The 14,524-nt window shown below is 48.8% G+C and overlaps 3 protein-coding genes across 3 annotated transcripts; all 3 read right to left on the reverse strand.

Moving 5' to 3' along the window:
- Window positions 1-285: 285 nt before the first annotated feature.
- On the reverse strand, window positions 286-1,239 carry BJ212DRAFT_1551443 (uncharacterized protein). The gene has a single exon (XM_041341915.1). It carries the CDS (start codon window positions 857-859, stop codon window positions 437-439), a length of 423 nt encoding a protein of 140 aa, XP_041186394.1. The 5' UTR covers window positions 860-1,239; the 3' UTR covers window positions 286-436.
- On the reverse strand, window positions 1,064-5,668 carry BJ212DRAFT_1581283 (CHAT domain-containing protein; the record flags this gene model as incomplete). Its single annotated transcript, XM_041342303.1, has 6 exons — window positions 5,246-5,668; window positions 5,037-5,187; window positions 4,842-4,981; window positions 4,697-4,794; window positions 1,694-4,643; window positions 1,064-1,116 (listed from the first exon to the last, which is right to left on the reverse strand). Exons 1-6 carry the CDS (start codon window positions 5,283-5,285, stop codon window positions 1,064-1,066), a joined length of 3,432 nt encoding a protein of 1,143 aa, XP_041186395.1. The 5' UTR covers window positions 5,286-5,668.
- Window positions 5,669-6,663: 995 nt separating this feature from the next.
- BJ212DRAFT_995629 (uncharacterized protein) lies at window positions 6,664-7,470 on the reverse strand. Its single transcript, XM_041344540.1, has one exon. The coding sequence runs from the start codon at window positions 7,233-7,235 to the stop codon at window positions 6,915-6,917; it is 321 nt and encodes a 106-aa protein (XP_041186396.1). The 5' UTR covers window positions 7,236-7,470; the 3' UTR covers window positions 6,664-6,914.
- Between the last annotated feature and the right edge of the window lie 7,054 nt (window positions 7,471-14,524).

Genomic DNA, 14,524 nt, shown 5'->3' on the forward strand with positions numbered 1-14,524 from the left:
ACCTGCGCAGTGCCCATCTCATCATCGTTATTCTGGATAGGTGAGGTTTGTATTGAGATCCTACATTTATGGCTCCCCTGCTGTCAAGACAATTAAATTCTTTTTCTCGCCACATACAACCTTCATCTCAGAACAGTAGTACCAATCTACGCGGATGGTACCTTGCTCTTCGAAATCTCTTTTCCAATGCTATGGAAGGCATGAAGTTATCCGTATTCACTTTGGTTTCAGGTGAGTACATTGGGGTAAGGTATATCTGAGACGTGCACCCCAGGGAGCGCGTGGCTAGACAATGCTACATAGAAAGCGATTAATTGCATACAGGGTGCACCCATCCCTTCTGCACGATCTCAAACCCCCGATGCCACCTCCACAGCAAATCCTTCACAAGCGCTCCAAAGGTGCTCCCATCCGTGACAACGACCTCTTGCTCTAGTCAACACCATCGCATCCAGCACCGGTACCAAAACCCCTTCAAAGGAACCTGGTCATACGGATTGATCAGTGCGTCCAGGGGAGTGAGATGGCAAGTGAAATCAGACAGGAAGAATATACACAGGAAGGTTTGAGGATAAATTGAAAACAGTGAGTCTACTGCAGGATTTGGGGTGTCAGTAGCGATGCAAAGAGGGGGCGTCCAGTCTTTGCAACAGTGCTGATATATGCAGAGGTGCATGACATCGGATCTTGGGCTAGAACATATGGTAGTGGAGGAGGCAAAGGCGGTCCAGCGGATGAGGTACCCTGAGACAGGGTACATCCAGTTGGACAAGCAGTGGATCGGGGTTCTCGTCGAAAAGACTGAGTTGCTGTTCAGCACCAGAGTCTCTTCAAGATCTAGTTCACAAACAAGGTGCATGAGTTTCCACTAGATTGTTCTTGCATTGTCAGGCCTTCGTTGTTTGAACTGACTGTCCCCAACATGAAGATGCGCACTTATGTGGACAGCACCTAATGTTCCATGTATCATATCGGCCACGACTCACCAGACAGGCGTGGATCCACAAACGCCATTCCGCCCCTTACATCTCTGCGCACGCTCTTACTCACACCCTGTCTCAGCCTAAGCCTCCACGACCCAAATAATGTTCCAATCTGCATCAATCTCTCGAGTGCCTGAACAAGTGTCAGGATGTGAATGGAATAGAGATACTTGTCCTGTGTAGGCAATACATCGTCAAACGTGTCCAAGAACCAAACATCGTAAAGGCCCGAGTCTTGCGGCATCAGTGTCTGCTTCAAATATTTTTATGAGATTTTCTCATATATTGTGCAACTGGGCTTCCGCATGTTCTCCCCTGGTGTTTCTACGGTACTGATTATCGACAGCGTTGGGTATAAGCAGCTCCTGTTCAGTGGGTTGGTGGATGAGCTTTGCTTCTGTCTAGATATTTGTTGCGATGCGGCGCTTACTGAGGTGTGGTGCAGGAGTTGAAGAACATGGGCGCTTGAAGGTCCGGGTCGAGTCGCAACAGTCGTGAACATTAATATTCGAATACACCGTGAAGTCATCGAGCAACGAGAGTAGACAAAAACGAAAGCCAAAACAAGATAGCATATAAGTACGTGATAGATGAATGTAACAGGCTAAGTCAGTAGCAACAACTTGAAGTACATTGGGGACGAAAAAGAACGCGATACAAAGAACACGTGAAACCATATCAGATGAAGCAATATAGCAGGAACTACACACCGATATGAACGAAAACCATCCTCTGCTCAAGCGGCACTTTCGTCTTCACAGCGTGCGTAGCACGGTTGAGTGCCCAGGCCGCCTTCATACAGTCTATGACACCACCCTCCTCTAAACCATCAAACAAATTCTCGTAGAATGCTTTGACAACGTGTTTTGCAACAGAATCATCGACCTCCCACAGCGTGCCAATGACGCTCTTGAACCCTGAAAACTGGAGACCAGCTGCGAGGTGAATCACTTCGTCGGGCGTCTCCTTATCGCCAACAGCAGTGTGACAAGCGGATAAGAACGCGAACTCAGCGTGTGGAATATGTTTCTCCATGATATCGAGTAGCGTCAGATGTTCGTCTCTCATGACGAAGTGGGAATTGTAAGGCTGTGTAGGGTCCTGCTTGCCATGGCAAGCGAGGTGCACCCAGGTGTTCTCTTCCAAAGCTTTGAGTGCACCTGCTCGTGTGGCTGCGTCACCGGAAATAGTGGTATGGTTGGCCGTTGCAGGGACGAGCTTATGGACAAGCTCGAGCTCACTGTCAACAGCCAAGAGCGCCTTGCCTTTCCCCGTACCCGGTTGACCCTGTCCAATTGTCACGAAGGATGGAGTGATGCACTTCTTCATCATCTGTCTAGATCTAACCAGGGCCGAAAGTGTCGGCATGTAAGAGCAGATATAGAGATCCTCCAGGCATGGCTCTTTAGAGCGATCTGCCCTTGTTTGAAAGAGGTGAGCTGCATGGAGAGGAATAGACGTGAAAGCTGCAGTTGGACACAGCCAGATTCGAGAGCCATGCTTTAGCGCAAGGACATGTTCGAGTACGTTTACGATGGGTAGCATGATCTCTTCCCATACTGTCCTCAAGAGGACTATCAGATCGTTCCAAGGCAACTTTGGGCCCATGATGGATGCGTGTCGTATTGCCCTGGCGAAGCGATCCTTGAGATTGTTCAGATCAGTGAGAGTGACAGACGGCAAGGGTACATGATGGGGCTCCCCCAACGTCGGAACGATGATGGCGCTGCACGAATATTGACTGGCAATGAAGATGATGACAGGGCCCTGGCGTGCTGCCGCTTGCAAGTCTTCGTACGAAGGCGGGAGCAGGAAGCGCGAGAACGCTTTAAGATCACGGATTTCAGTCACTGCAGCGTCCCATTGCCTTGTGAGTATTCTATATTCTGTTGCAGCCCGATCAGCTGCAGCTGGGTCAGCGCTGCCTGCAGAAGCCTGAGTATGAGATAGGCGCTTGTTGAGCCCCAAGAGCTTTTCAGCTAGTTGCGGACTCGCAGATTTCAGGTCTTCCAGCGGAGTCCTGAGTCGAGAAGCCAGCGACCACTGCTGGCCACGACCCTGCTCCACAAGTTCAACTGCTTGTCGTAGATTGTGACGACATATGGCACATGAGGCCGCATCTACAGGGAGTGATTGTGCACCACGAAAAGCGGTTGCAGCCTCACGCCGTGAGATGATCGACGATCGCGTCATCGCGTGGCTGTCGAAAAGCTCGAAGCACATCTGGTATGCTTCGAGGGAAGAGTCGTGTTGATAATTCTCGGCTTCAATAACCCAGTGCAAGGCAGTTTGAATGCGATTTGGAAAGCCTTGAGTAGGGTGTCCCGAAGCGAATCTGAAGTTCTCTATAGCGCGCGACAAATCAGCAGGGCTGCGTAGAACCTGGTAACGAGCTAAATAGGCTGCCTTCAACCATGTGTAGCTGAACCATCTGTCTGGGTGCAGTGAAGACAAAGCCACCAATGACTCTCGGCAGAGATTAATGGCCTCCTTGATATCTTCATTCTTCCGAGTTTGCGTGAAACGAGAACAGAGCGACGAGCTCAAATTGGAAAGATATAAATGGCGCTCGGGATGGTCATGCCGGGTTAATTGAAGGGATTCGCGATACCGATCAATGGCCTCGTTAAGATCCTCGCTGATATCTAATTTGTTGTATCTGGTTTTGAGCGCGAGGGCAAGGTTGTTAAGCGTGACATCACGATGTGGATGCCCAGGTGGGCGCAATGTCAGTGCCTCGCGAAAGAGGCTAATAGCTCGGGTGATGTCATCAATGTCGCCGCGTTTGTTGAAACGGCTGATGAGGGCGAGCCCTAGGTTGTCCAATGAGGTATCACGATATTGGTGCCCAACAGGGCGCAGGCGCAGCGCTTCTTCACACAAAGAGATGGCCTCATCGAGGTCATTAGGTTTGCCTTGGTGATCGAAACGGTATCCGAGCGAGAAGGCCAAGTTGTTCAGGTAGTAAGCACGGTCAGTATGTCCCTCGGGGCATAGAGACATAGCTTCACGACCAAGTTGTATGCTCATTTCAAGATCATCGATAGTGCCGTGCTGATCAAAGCGTGCTTCGACTGCTTGTGCAAGCTTGTCGAGGGTTCCGGGACGGTGTTGATGGCCCAGAGGACAGAGCTCGAGGACAACTCGTCGGAGGTGGATGCCTTCATCAGATGCCTCTATCGGAAGTTTGTTGCATCCGTTGATCACATAATCGACACCATTTGTCCCTGCCGCGATGCTACGAAGGTAAGTGCCCTCTGGACAGAGAGGCAGTAGCTCATGATAGAGTTTGGCGGATTCGCAGATATCGGCAGCAGTACTTTTCTTGTTGTGGCGCCAAGTCAGCGCTTCGGTGAGATTATATAGAGATAATGGATGATCGGGATGGCACTGCGGACGCAATGCAAGGACATCGCGGAACAGCGAAGTGGGGGTATCAATATCTTCAAAATCGTCACGAATATACCCTTCAAGGCGCGCATACGCAAGGTTGGTGAGGGCTGCTGCGTGGTCGGGATGGCTGACGGGACACTGGTCTAGAACCAACTGAAAATGCTGCACCGCATCGTTCAGGTGAGAGACCGTCTCGCTCGTCACGTATGCGGCAAATTGTGCGTGGCCCGCATCTGTGTCTCGAGCGATCTCGCAGTCTACGAGGGACTACGATTGGGGTTCCGTCAGCAAAGCTAACAGTAGAGACCAGCGTCACTTACATCAGACAGCACGCCCTCCTGATCGTCGCAAGCATGTGCAATGGTGGCCCTCAGCGTGAGGGAAGGGTGGACACCACGAACGGGTGGGAAGGACAAAACTACGAGATGTTGGTATACGTGCATGAATGAGGAGAAAATGACTCACCGAAAGGTTCATCTCCATGATCGAGTAGCTCGTCCCACGACGTTTGGAGTTTCCCAATGACCTCTCCACTGCCTAGCATTCGACCGGCCTCATATGACGCCCAGATCTCCATTGATAATGCAGGTGAGGTATGGGATGATCTAGAAACAGAAGATCAGCTCTCGCATCGCATCGGAAAATCTTCTTGGACTTTACAGAGTCACAGTGTCGCCCCACGCTGCAGACTGGTCAGATGATAGGACACTGATGGCCGATTTCCAGCGTCTATGGGAATCGACATTAGTGGATATGTAAATGCCTGCGGGCATGCGCTCGGATGGGACTTGAAGATTTTTTCCGCTGATGACTGTGAAAAGAGTGTGAGGATTGCGAAATGGATGCAAATGTAATATGGAGCGACCCACCTTCAAGTCTGATATATCGGCTTTCCAAGCTACTAGGCATGGTGGTGTGATGAAGCAAAATGACGAGGATCGAGGATGGACTGAGCGGCAGGCAGAATGGGTGAGAGGGAAAGGCGGGGGTAGGAATATAGGGACTGTGGATAGATGAGGTTAGGCTGAGGCAGAGAAGAAGAGGTTGAGGATTCAGGCTATGCTACACGTGTATTTTCATGTTGTCAATCGCAGTTCGGCACGATAGACGCTGGTATGATTCAACTAAGCGTTGAAAATGCCATGAAATCACCAGTAGGATTAGCGGAAGAATCTGTGCTAGAGAAGTATAGACAAAGTCATGATCAGTCTTCAGCGAAAGTGGCCCGCAAAGTTGAAGGGGACATGCGAGTCTCAGAGTGTCTTGTGATGGTTGCTAGTCGTACCACTCATTTAGCACACTTCAAAAGCAAAATGTAGAATCGTGTATTTCGTAAGATGATGGATAACAAAAATACAAACTGCTGAAAACGGAGCGCACAGAAAGTCGAACGATTCTATATGACTTGTTCAATTGTGAATGGTGGAGGAGGATTGAGCGTGACAATGTTGTAGAAACACCAGGGGAGAGCATGAAAGTCGAATTCATGGATGTGAAGACGAAAAGAGTGACACTGAACAGAGCCGAATTAAAACCAAGTCTTGCGGATACCTGGTCAGCCCAATGTCAACTCGTGTCTGCCGTTGAACAAACCTTTGAATGCTCTCCTCCAAGTTGCCAGCGCGAAAACCAAACAAGTCCAAATCCTTGACTTGAGTCAAACGCCTCCACCGCCAGATATCGATGCATACCAAACCCACCTCCATTAGCACCAACAGGGACACCGGCTAATTTCTTGAATGGCGTGGTCGGGAAAAAGGTCATCGTATGTCTTACATCAGGCGTCGATTATCGAGGCATTCTCTATGAATCTAGAGCCGAGCTTATGTGTATAGGCGTTCTCTCATGTCTAGATAGGTATATGAACATCGCGCTGGAGCAGACGGAGGAGCATATTAATGGTGCAGTCATAAATTGATATGGGGACGCGTTCATTCGTGGGGATAATGGCAAGTCATCCAAGGATGTATGGCTGGATATGTTCTGATACGTCTTCCTGTGCTACTATTGTACATATCTACTGCAGATCCGTTATAGTCACAACGTTGTACTGTACGAGCATCGCCAAAACCTACGAGAGCAATATATGACTTTTCATGTAAGACGTCACTTCATTCCTTTGCTCCTGGGCTTCGATTTCTACACATTGCTCAATGAAGGGTCCATTGGTGGATCCGTGTAGTGCCCGTCTCGTCGTCGTGGTAGATGGGTGGGCTGACTGAATTCTGTGTCGGAATCTTACATTTATTGCTCCCCTTCCATTAAGAAATTTAATATCTCCTTCTCGCCACACACAATACGGTCGTCTCGAAACAGTAGCGTCAGACTATGCAGATGGCACCATGTTCCTTGAATTCTCTTTTCTAATACAACGGGAAACATGGAGTTATCTGCAGTCACTTTGGTTTCGAGTGAGTACATTGGGGTAGGGTATATTTGAGACGTGCATCTCAAGGAGCGCGTGGCTAGACAATGCTACATAAAAAGCGATCGGTTTTGTCCGACGTACGTTCCAGCACTCATCCCCTATGCACGATCTCAAATCCCCAATACCGCCTTCACAGCACGTCCTTCATAAATGCCCAAAAGTGCTTCCATTCGTGATAACAACCTCAGCAATACCATCGTGTCCAGCACCAGTATCAAAAACTCCTTTAATGGGACCTGGTCATATGGATTGATCAATTCGTCGAGGGGAGTCAGGCGAGATGTAGAATCTGAAAGGAAGAATATACACGGGAAGGTTTGAAGATAAATCGAAAACGATGGGTCTGCTACAGGATTCAGGGAGTTGGTAGCGATGTAGAGAGGGCATTTAGTCTCTGCAACGGTGCTGAGGTATGTAGAGGTGCATGACATCGGATCTTGTATTTGACCGTATGCGGCAGAGGAACCAAAGGCGGATGAGATATCCTGAGGTTCGGTTACATCGGTTGGATAAGCGGCGATCAAGGTCCTGGTCAAAAGACTGAGCTGCTGTTCAAGTGCCAGAGTCCCTTCGAGATCTAGTGCACAAGTTTCCACCAGATTGTTCTTGCATTTTCGGAGCTTCGTTGTTGAGTGGCTGTCCGTGACACGAAGATGCGCATCAATATACACAACGCCTAACGTTCATATATCGTACTAGCCACGAGATAGATGTGAATTCGTAAATGCCATTCCGCTTCTTACATCTCTGCGCACCCTCTTACTCACACCGTGTCTAAGCCTAAGCCTCAAAGACTCAAACAACGTCCCAATCTGCACCAATCTCTCGGGTGCTCAAGCGCTCACACAAGAGCCGGGATGTGGATGGAATAGAGATACTTGTCCCGCATAGGCGATACATCATGAAGCGTGTCCAGAAACCGGAAATCGTAAGGACTGGAGCATTGGTGCGTCAGGTGTGTCTGTGTCAAAGATATTGGCATGAAAACTTTTCATACGACTGGGCTTCCGTCCCATTGGATAATCTTGACTCCGAATTTCTCTCCTATTGCGTGTAAATCGATGAGCTGATCTTGCCCGATGCAAGTCTATTCTTCATACCCTGAACATTCATGGGAGTGGGCACGTTTGGAGGGACAAGCAGACAGCGTTCAAGCTCGGTTTTAGACCCAAGCACAAGGAAGTGTCTGAAGTTTTCAATGAAACATATAGAATTGGTTTTCTAAGTCTTAGAAAAGGAACAAGAAGAGTACGATTAAGTGGTCGAGAGAGTACAAGCACATTCTTGAGTGCGATGCGTTAGTTGTGTAATCCACTGTGGGGGAACTAGGAGAGGTATTTGGTGTCAGGAGGGGTGGGTTTGCTTTTGGGAAGGCGTCAGTGGGGTGCGGGTGTGGTTGCGCAAAGGGAGCGAACCTGGTGGTGAATAAATGATACGCGAAGAAAAAGCATGTGACTGATGCGAAAGCTAGTACGGTGATGAGGATCGCGAGTGTTCTGTTTTGAGAGTGGGATGGCGGTTGTTTGGCGCTGAGTAGGCTTTGGCTGAGGAAGAACCTGGGCGTGAGCTGCGTGGTGCACGCATTCGGTACGCGCCTTTTTCGAGCGTGACGGATGGAGACTGGGAAGTGTGCTGTGTAGACATGATGATGTTGAAGACGACGTGTTGTTTGTGCTTGTTGAATTCTAAGGGCTGGCGCTGACGAAAGCACGCGAGAACCCTGTCTCGCGCAGAGCAATTCTAAGGGTTAACCGTTTATTCCAAGCAGCACCAGAGACAGAGAGAAGGAGAGAGTACAACGCTGATCGATAGCTTGGAGTCTTCGGACCGGCAATCAAGTGGAGCCAGTCATGATCAGGATGACAGAGATATTTTCCCCAATGCTTGCAGTGTTTGTCACTCCTGTACCATTAGGGATTGTACCTGTGGCAGTGGTGAGTTTTTAATGGACGGATGGTACCAAGTCACTTGTCCATATTGGCGATGTTTAACGTTCAAGATCTTAAGATTAGTATTCCCATCGTAGCCTCTCGGTGCCTCGTGCTCCAATGATATCAACATAGTTTCGCCCCCTGGGAGCATGCAGATCATTTACTGAGACCTACGACATTTCTCCTGTCCTTGAGGTCTACACCATTCCCCTCTCCAACCTCCATCAACCACCATCAGCATTGCATTTCCCGTGCTGGGTTTGAATTTCGAGAATGAACTGGAAAGAAATATGCGAGTTTCTCGGGCGCTATTAGGGTTTACGAGGTTTAGCTTTGCATGTCATGATGTGGGGTTGTGGAACACTGCGCAGACACAGAAAGAAGGTAAAAAGATCAAAGAACCCAAGTGGTGGCGGCCACTGGAGTTTGTGAACGCATGTTTGGTAATCGATCTGAAAGCAGAATTTGAACACTGATTATCGATTATCTTCAATGCAAATTGCGGCGAAAGCCCGTAGTGCTGATCCAAGAGAACGATGAAACAGCCGCAACACTTGAAGGACATCTACCGAGAACATTCCAGGGAACAGAAGCTGACATGCATCTAAGGTTGTGATCATCATAATAGATATTCCAAAGTGCGTAGACGATCAGGCATATGTTATCTTCCTATCTACTCGCGGGCCCCTGTAGTGAAAATAAACTGTTATCAGAACTACGTCCCTGCCGAAGAAGACGCTTATGATAACAGCCTCATGTCCGGGGTGTCTAATGAGATGTACGGAAGGTCAATATCAATATTGTGATGAATCAGTATAACGAGGTATTAAAAACGCACCGACGGTCTGCACCAGTGCAAGGCACCCACAATCCCTTCAAGAAGTCTAAACTGTGCTCAATACCACCAACCTCCAGTCAAATGACACAGTTCATTCCAAGCACCATACCAGTTCGAGAGTTTGCAAAATATCATGGTGGACCTGTGACTGCAGTCGCAGTTTTCCCCGATAGACGACGGATGGTGACAGGCTCGCAAGACAAGATGCTTCGTCTGTGGGACTTGAAGACAGGTGCTGTGTTGAAGAAAATGGAGCGGCATAGCGGCCAGGTGAAGACATTGGCAGTATCACGGGATGGGCGATTGATAGCAAGCGGTGGTGAGAATGAAGAGCTCGTCGGCTGGGATGGTAACACCGGTGCACCTCTCAGTCGACCCATCAATGCCACTGCGGGCCGCCAGGGCGGCTTCGGTTGGATCATATCACTGGACTTTTCCCTAGATGGTGCAGCGCTGGCCACCTGTTCAAACGACAACGCAACATTAACGCTGTGGTGTACACAAACATGGCAGGTTCAAGGACATATCAAGTGTGATAGTCCAGCTGTCTCCGTTCGGTATTCGCCAGGCGGCGAACATATTGCCATCGCGACAGCTAATAATATCCAAATGTGGAAACCAGACTCAAGACAATATTGGAGCGCGAAGCCTGGGTTCAGCAGCTTCAGCTTCCAAGCAGTTGCCAACCTTGCCACCAATTCATTCAGATGGAGCCCCGATGCATTCGCATGGACCCCTGATGGCACACTCGCATGGACCCCCGATGGCACACGCCTTCTGTCATCGGGTAAAGATGCTGATAATGATTCAACCATATTGGTGTGGGATTTGTCGACCTACAAGTGGGTCGGCGATCCCTGGGAGGGTCATCCCAAAGGTGTCAGAGCCATTGCTCTAAACTCTGATGGCACACTCGTTGCTTCTATATCCGGGGACAACTATGTCCACCTCTGGCGGCTCTCCGATCGGCAAATTATCGCCATATTCAAGCACTCTGGTGAAGTGCACTGCATCGCATTCTCCACAGATGGCAGGCACATTCTCAGTGGAGGCGTGGATAAGAGGACCTCACAGTGGCCTGTGCCCATGACTGCTTTGCCGCAAGATGATCCCATTGAACATGCTACGACACACCCGGTAAGCTCGATTCCAATTTTCGGTCTCTTCTCTGTCTAATTTCGCATCAAGGCGGAAGATTCTGATTTCAAGGCATGTAACCCATCTTTATTTCCTTGAGCAACACGAAAACATGCTTCATGCAGATCCTTGTTATAAGTGAGACAGCCCGCAATTTATGCGTAACTGGAGACCTGCCTACCGCTGAAAAGTCGCTAACAAAAAATATCAACGCTGATACTAATAACTACAACTTGTATGCCAATCGTGCAGTCGTTAGGGCACGAAAGCTCGACTGGGACGGAGCGCTTGGTGATGCAATTAAGGTAAGGTTCACAGACAATCACACCCGTCACCATTCTTTCGCATAGGCTAACTCGCATGGCCATATAGTCTGTCAGCATTCAGCCCTCGCTGAATGGCTATATCTCGAAGGGGATTGCTCTTTGTGGAGAACAGCAGGTTCGGGGCGCCAGGACAGCTTTTGACGTCGCATCCGTATTTGTGCAAGGGAATTCAAAGAGCACTCACCATCTTCTCTTGATCAAGGCAAGTATAATTTTTCTTACATCCTCCATGCTTCATCGTAGTTTTCAAAGGCCATCGCACTATTTAATGCGGGCGAGCATCAGGAAGCGTTGCTGCTTGTCGAAGAGCTGGCTACTGCTTGCCCCAATACTGATCCTCTCGTTTGTCGTATCATTGAAGTGAGAATCCTTCAGTTAATGAAGCCCAGAATCGGTGCTGACATTCATTTTTTCTTCGCTTTGTTTATCAGGCATATTTACATGTCCAACTGGGAACCATTGCTTTGGAAAAAACACATTACACCGAAGCTGTCGACCATTTCACTACTGCTGTCAACGCTAGTGCCGCATTTTCCAATTCACCAATTCATTTGATGTATGAGGAATTGGGTGTGGTACGTTGACATGATTCAACTGAAAATTATTTTCACGCTCAACTGCATGTTTTGTTGCAGCTCTTCGGATGGGATCTCAAGTCCTTATGGCAGACCACAATACGGAAACGGTGCCATGCGCTCCTTCTGTCTGGTAGACTTGGAGAAGGCCTCGAATCGTACCGATCCATAATGGGAATGAATGATGAAACTACGAAAGGGAGCTTGCTTGCATGGTTTGACAGTAAGTCTTCAGTAATATTACCTATAGTACAGTCCTCATCCTCCTTTCGATCAGCTATCAAACAAGAATGAGACACGCAATATTGCTGCAGGAAAATCTTGCTCTCGTCATGAGCAGTTCCTCCTGCATTTTGATAACTTTGTTGTAACGTTAATAGGATATAGGCTTGAGGATGAGTCAAGGAACTGGGAGATTGCTGAGCCATTCACAAGTACGAGTAATCAGAATAAAATTATAAGTGCCCTACGATAGGCAATGAATATCAGATACCACCATGACGCCTTGCTGGCAGGTCAGCACTAATGTCGAAGCGGTGTAAGCAATGCTACAAGTCAAAGCAGCCATCCGGAATTGACTAAACTACCAACTTCCATGAGTGCGCACATTTGAAGGATAAGTTGGATGAGCCCTGCCTTTAAGCTGACATTGATTATATTGGCAGTGGTTGGTCGAGGTTCCATGGTGCAGGACTTGAACGCTTGAAGCTTGAAGGATGGTATGACTGGAAGGCGTGAGTCGGCCTGACTTGGCTCGTACTCTCTAAGCACTCAAGTAGAAGACGAAGCTGCAAACGAGCCGAGTCAGGGTTGAGGGTTCAAATCATGCTGCACGTGTATTTCCATGTTGTCGATCACAATAGATGCTGGTAGGATAATGCTATGATTGCACTATGCGCTGAGAATGGGGATCATTGACTAGGATTAGCGGAAGAATCTGTGCTAAAGAAGTATGGACAGAGTCATAGTCAGTCTTCAGTGAAAGTACTTGGCCCGCCAAGGTCGAAGGGGATGTGCGAGTCTCAAAGCATCTTGTGATGGTTGCTGCTCCTGGACTTGTAATCGTACCACTCATTTGGCACACAAAATGTAGAATTGAGTGTATTTCCTAAGGTAATAGAAATACAAACAATGCAAACCGCTGAGGACGGCGCGCACAAAAAAAGCCGAATGTTTACATACGACCCATCCAATTGAGCTGACAGTGACATGGTGGAGCTCAGGAGTGTTGTGGAAACGCCAGGGACAGCTTGCGGGAACAAGAAAGTTGGATTCATAAATGCAATATATAGTGAATACGAGGCTGCGACTTGGAACAAGAGTCAGCTAATAGCCACACAAAATGAATTGCTAGTAAGTTTTTACAATACCTGGTCTGTCTGCCCAATATAAACTGGTGTCTGCCGTTGAACAAGTGCTTGGTGCTGATATTCATCGCCCTAAGTCCACGGTCAACGTTTGAACTTGACATGGAGACAACGCCTCCACTGTCAGATATCGACGCATGCTCACCCGTGATCGCAGTCACAGTTTTCTGCGACAAGCATACGCTCACAGGCTCGTGCGATGAACACATGGTCATGGCTTCGTACGACGGGATGCTTCGTCTGTGGGACTTGAAGACAGGCGTAGTGTTGAAGAAGATGGAGGGACATAGCAGCCGGGTGCGGGCATTGGCGGCATCACCAGATGGGCTATTGATAGCAAGCGGTGATGAGAGCGGAGGCACGGGGCTCATCACCTGGAATAGACGAACAGGAACGCACCCGAGTCATTGATAAAGCCCACGATGGTTGAATTGTTTCGCTGGATTTTCTCGGGACCTCAGGGTGCTGGTCAGTGGATCATTGGATGCGACCACGAAGATAATTTGATTATGAAGGCCAATAGTCAGAAAAAGCGGTCGAGTACACCATCGTCCACAAACTGCAAGCAAGTTCGAAGACGACCCTCAAGCGTGTTTCGATTCTCGAGCTCACTGCTTTCATTCGGAAATATGGTCCCACAGTCCCCAGCTAAAATTAGCTCCAGATTGGTCGTACATACCGCCGCGACGGTGCGACACGCATTGGCACTCCGTGGCATACGGAGCCAACATTCAATAAGTACTTGATGAGTTGGATAATCCAACCCCACGAGTCATCACACGTATTATGATCCACGACAATCCACGACGTAGCTGCAATATCCCCAAAGCACGTTTATCATCAATCTTCAAATGCTGTCGACAAACTAATAGGTCTATTAGGTCAACGAGACCGCATGTTAGGAGTGCTTGATGTTGCAAAACAAGCTTATCTTAGTGTGCGAAGGCGAGCGGCACCAGTGCAGGTACCGCAGACAACACAACCGGCATCATCCCGGACGATTCGATGGCACACGAGCGCAGTATCGGCAGTGGCGTTCTTCAAAGACGGCCGACAGGTCGTCACGGGCTCAAGGAACCTGCGAATCTGGGATGTGCAGAACAGAGAATTGTTGGGAGGGCCATTCGAGGGACACAAGGACTGGGTGCGATCAGTCACCGTATCATCAAACAATAAACGAATTGCGAGCGGTGGAAGGATAAAACCATCATCATCTGGGACGTTGAGAGTAGGCAGATGGTATTCGATCCGCTGGTGAAGCATACAGGCTGGGTGAATTCGGTATGCTTCTCTCCTGACGGCAGGAAACTCGCTAGTGGGTCGTTGGACTCTATGATCGTTTTATGGGATGCAGAGACTGGCGCTGTCCTCACAACACTCCATGGTCATAGCAGTTGGGCATTGAGTGTGGCATTCAGTCCAGATGGGCTAAAGTTAGCCTCTGGATCCTTGGATGGTACCATCCAGGTTTGGCAGACCAGTAACGCTGAGCTTCTTCTCGAGATCAAGGCTCATGAAGATTTGATCACAAGCGTTGCATGGTCAC

The sequence above is a fragment of the Suillus subaureus genome (assembly GCF_016647635.1).
Source record: "Suillus subaureus strain MN1 chromosome Unknown BJ212scaffold_74, whole genome shotgun sequence".
In the NCBI taxonomy this organism is placed as follows: Eukaryota; Fungi; Basidiomycota; class Agaricomycetes; order Boletales; family Suillaceae; genus Suillus; species Suillus subaureus.

What these genes read in the sequence shown, in the direction of transcription:
- BJ212DRAFT_1551443 (XM_041341915.1), bottom strand. Translation starts at nt 859, where the DNA reads ATGCACCTTGTTTGTGAACTAGATCTTGAAGAGACTCTGGTGCTGAAC.
- BJ212DRAFT_995629 (XM_041344540.1), bottom strand. Translation starts at nt 7,235, where the DNA reads ATGTCATGCACCTCTACATACCTCAGCACCGTTGCAGAGACTAAATGC.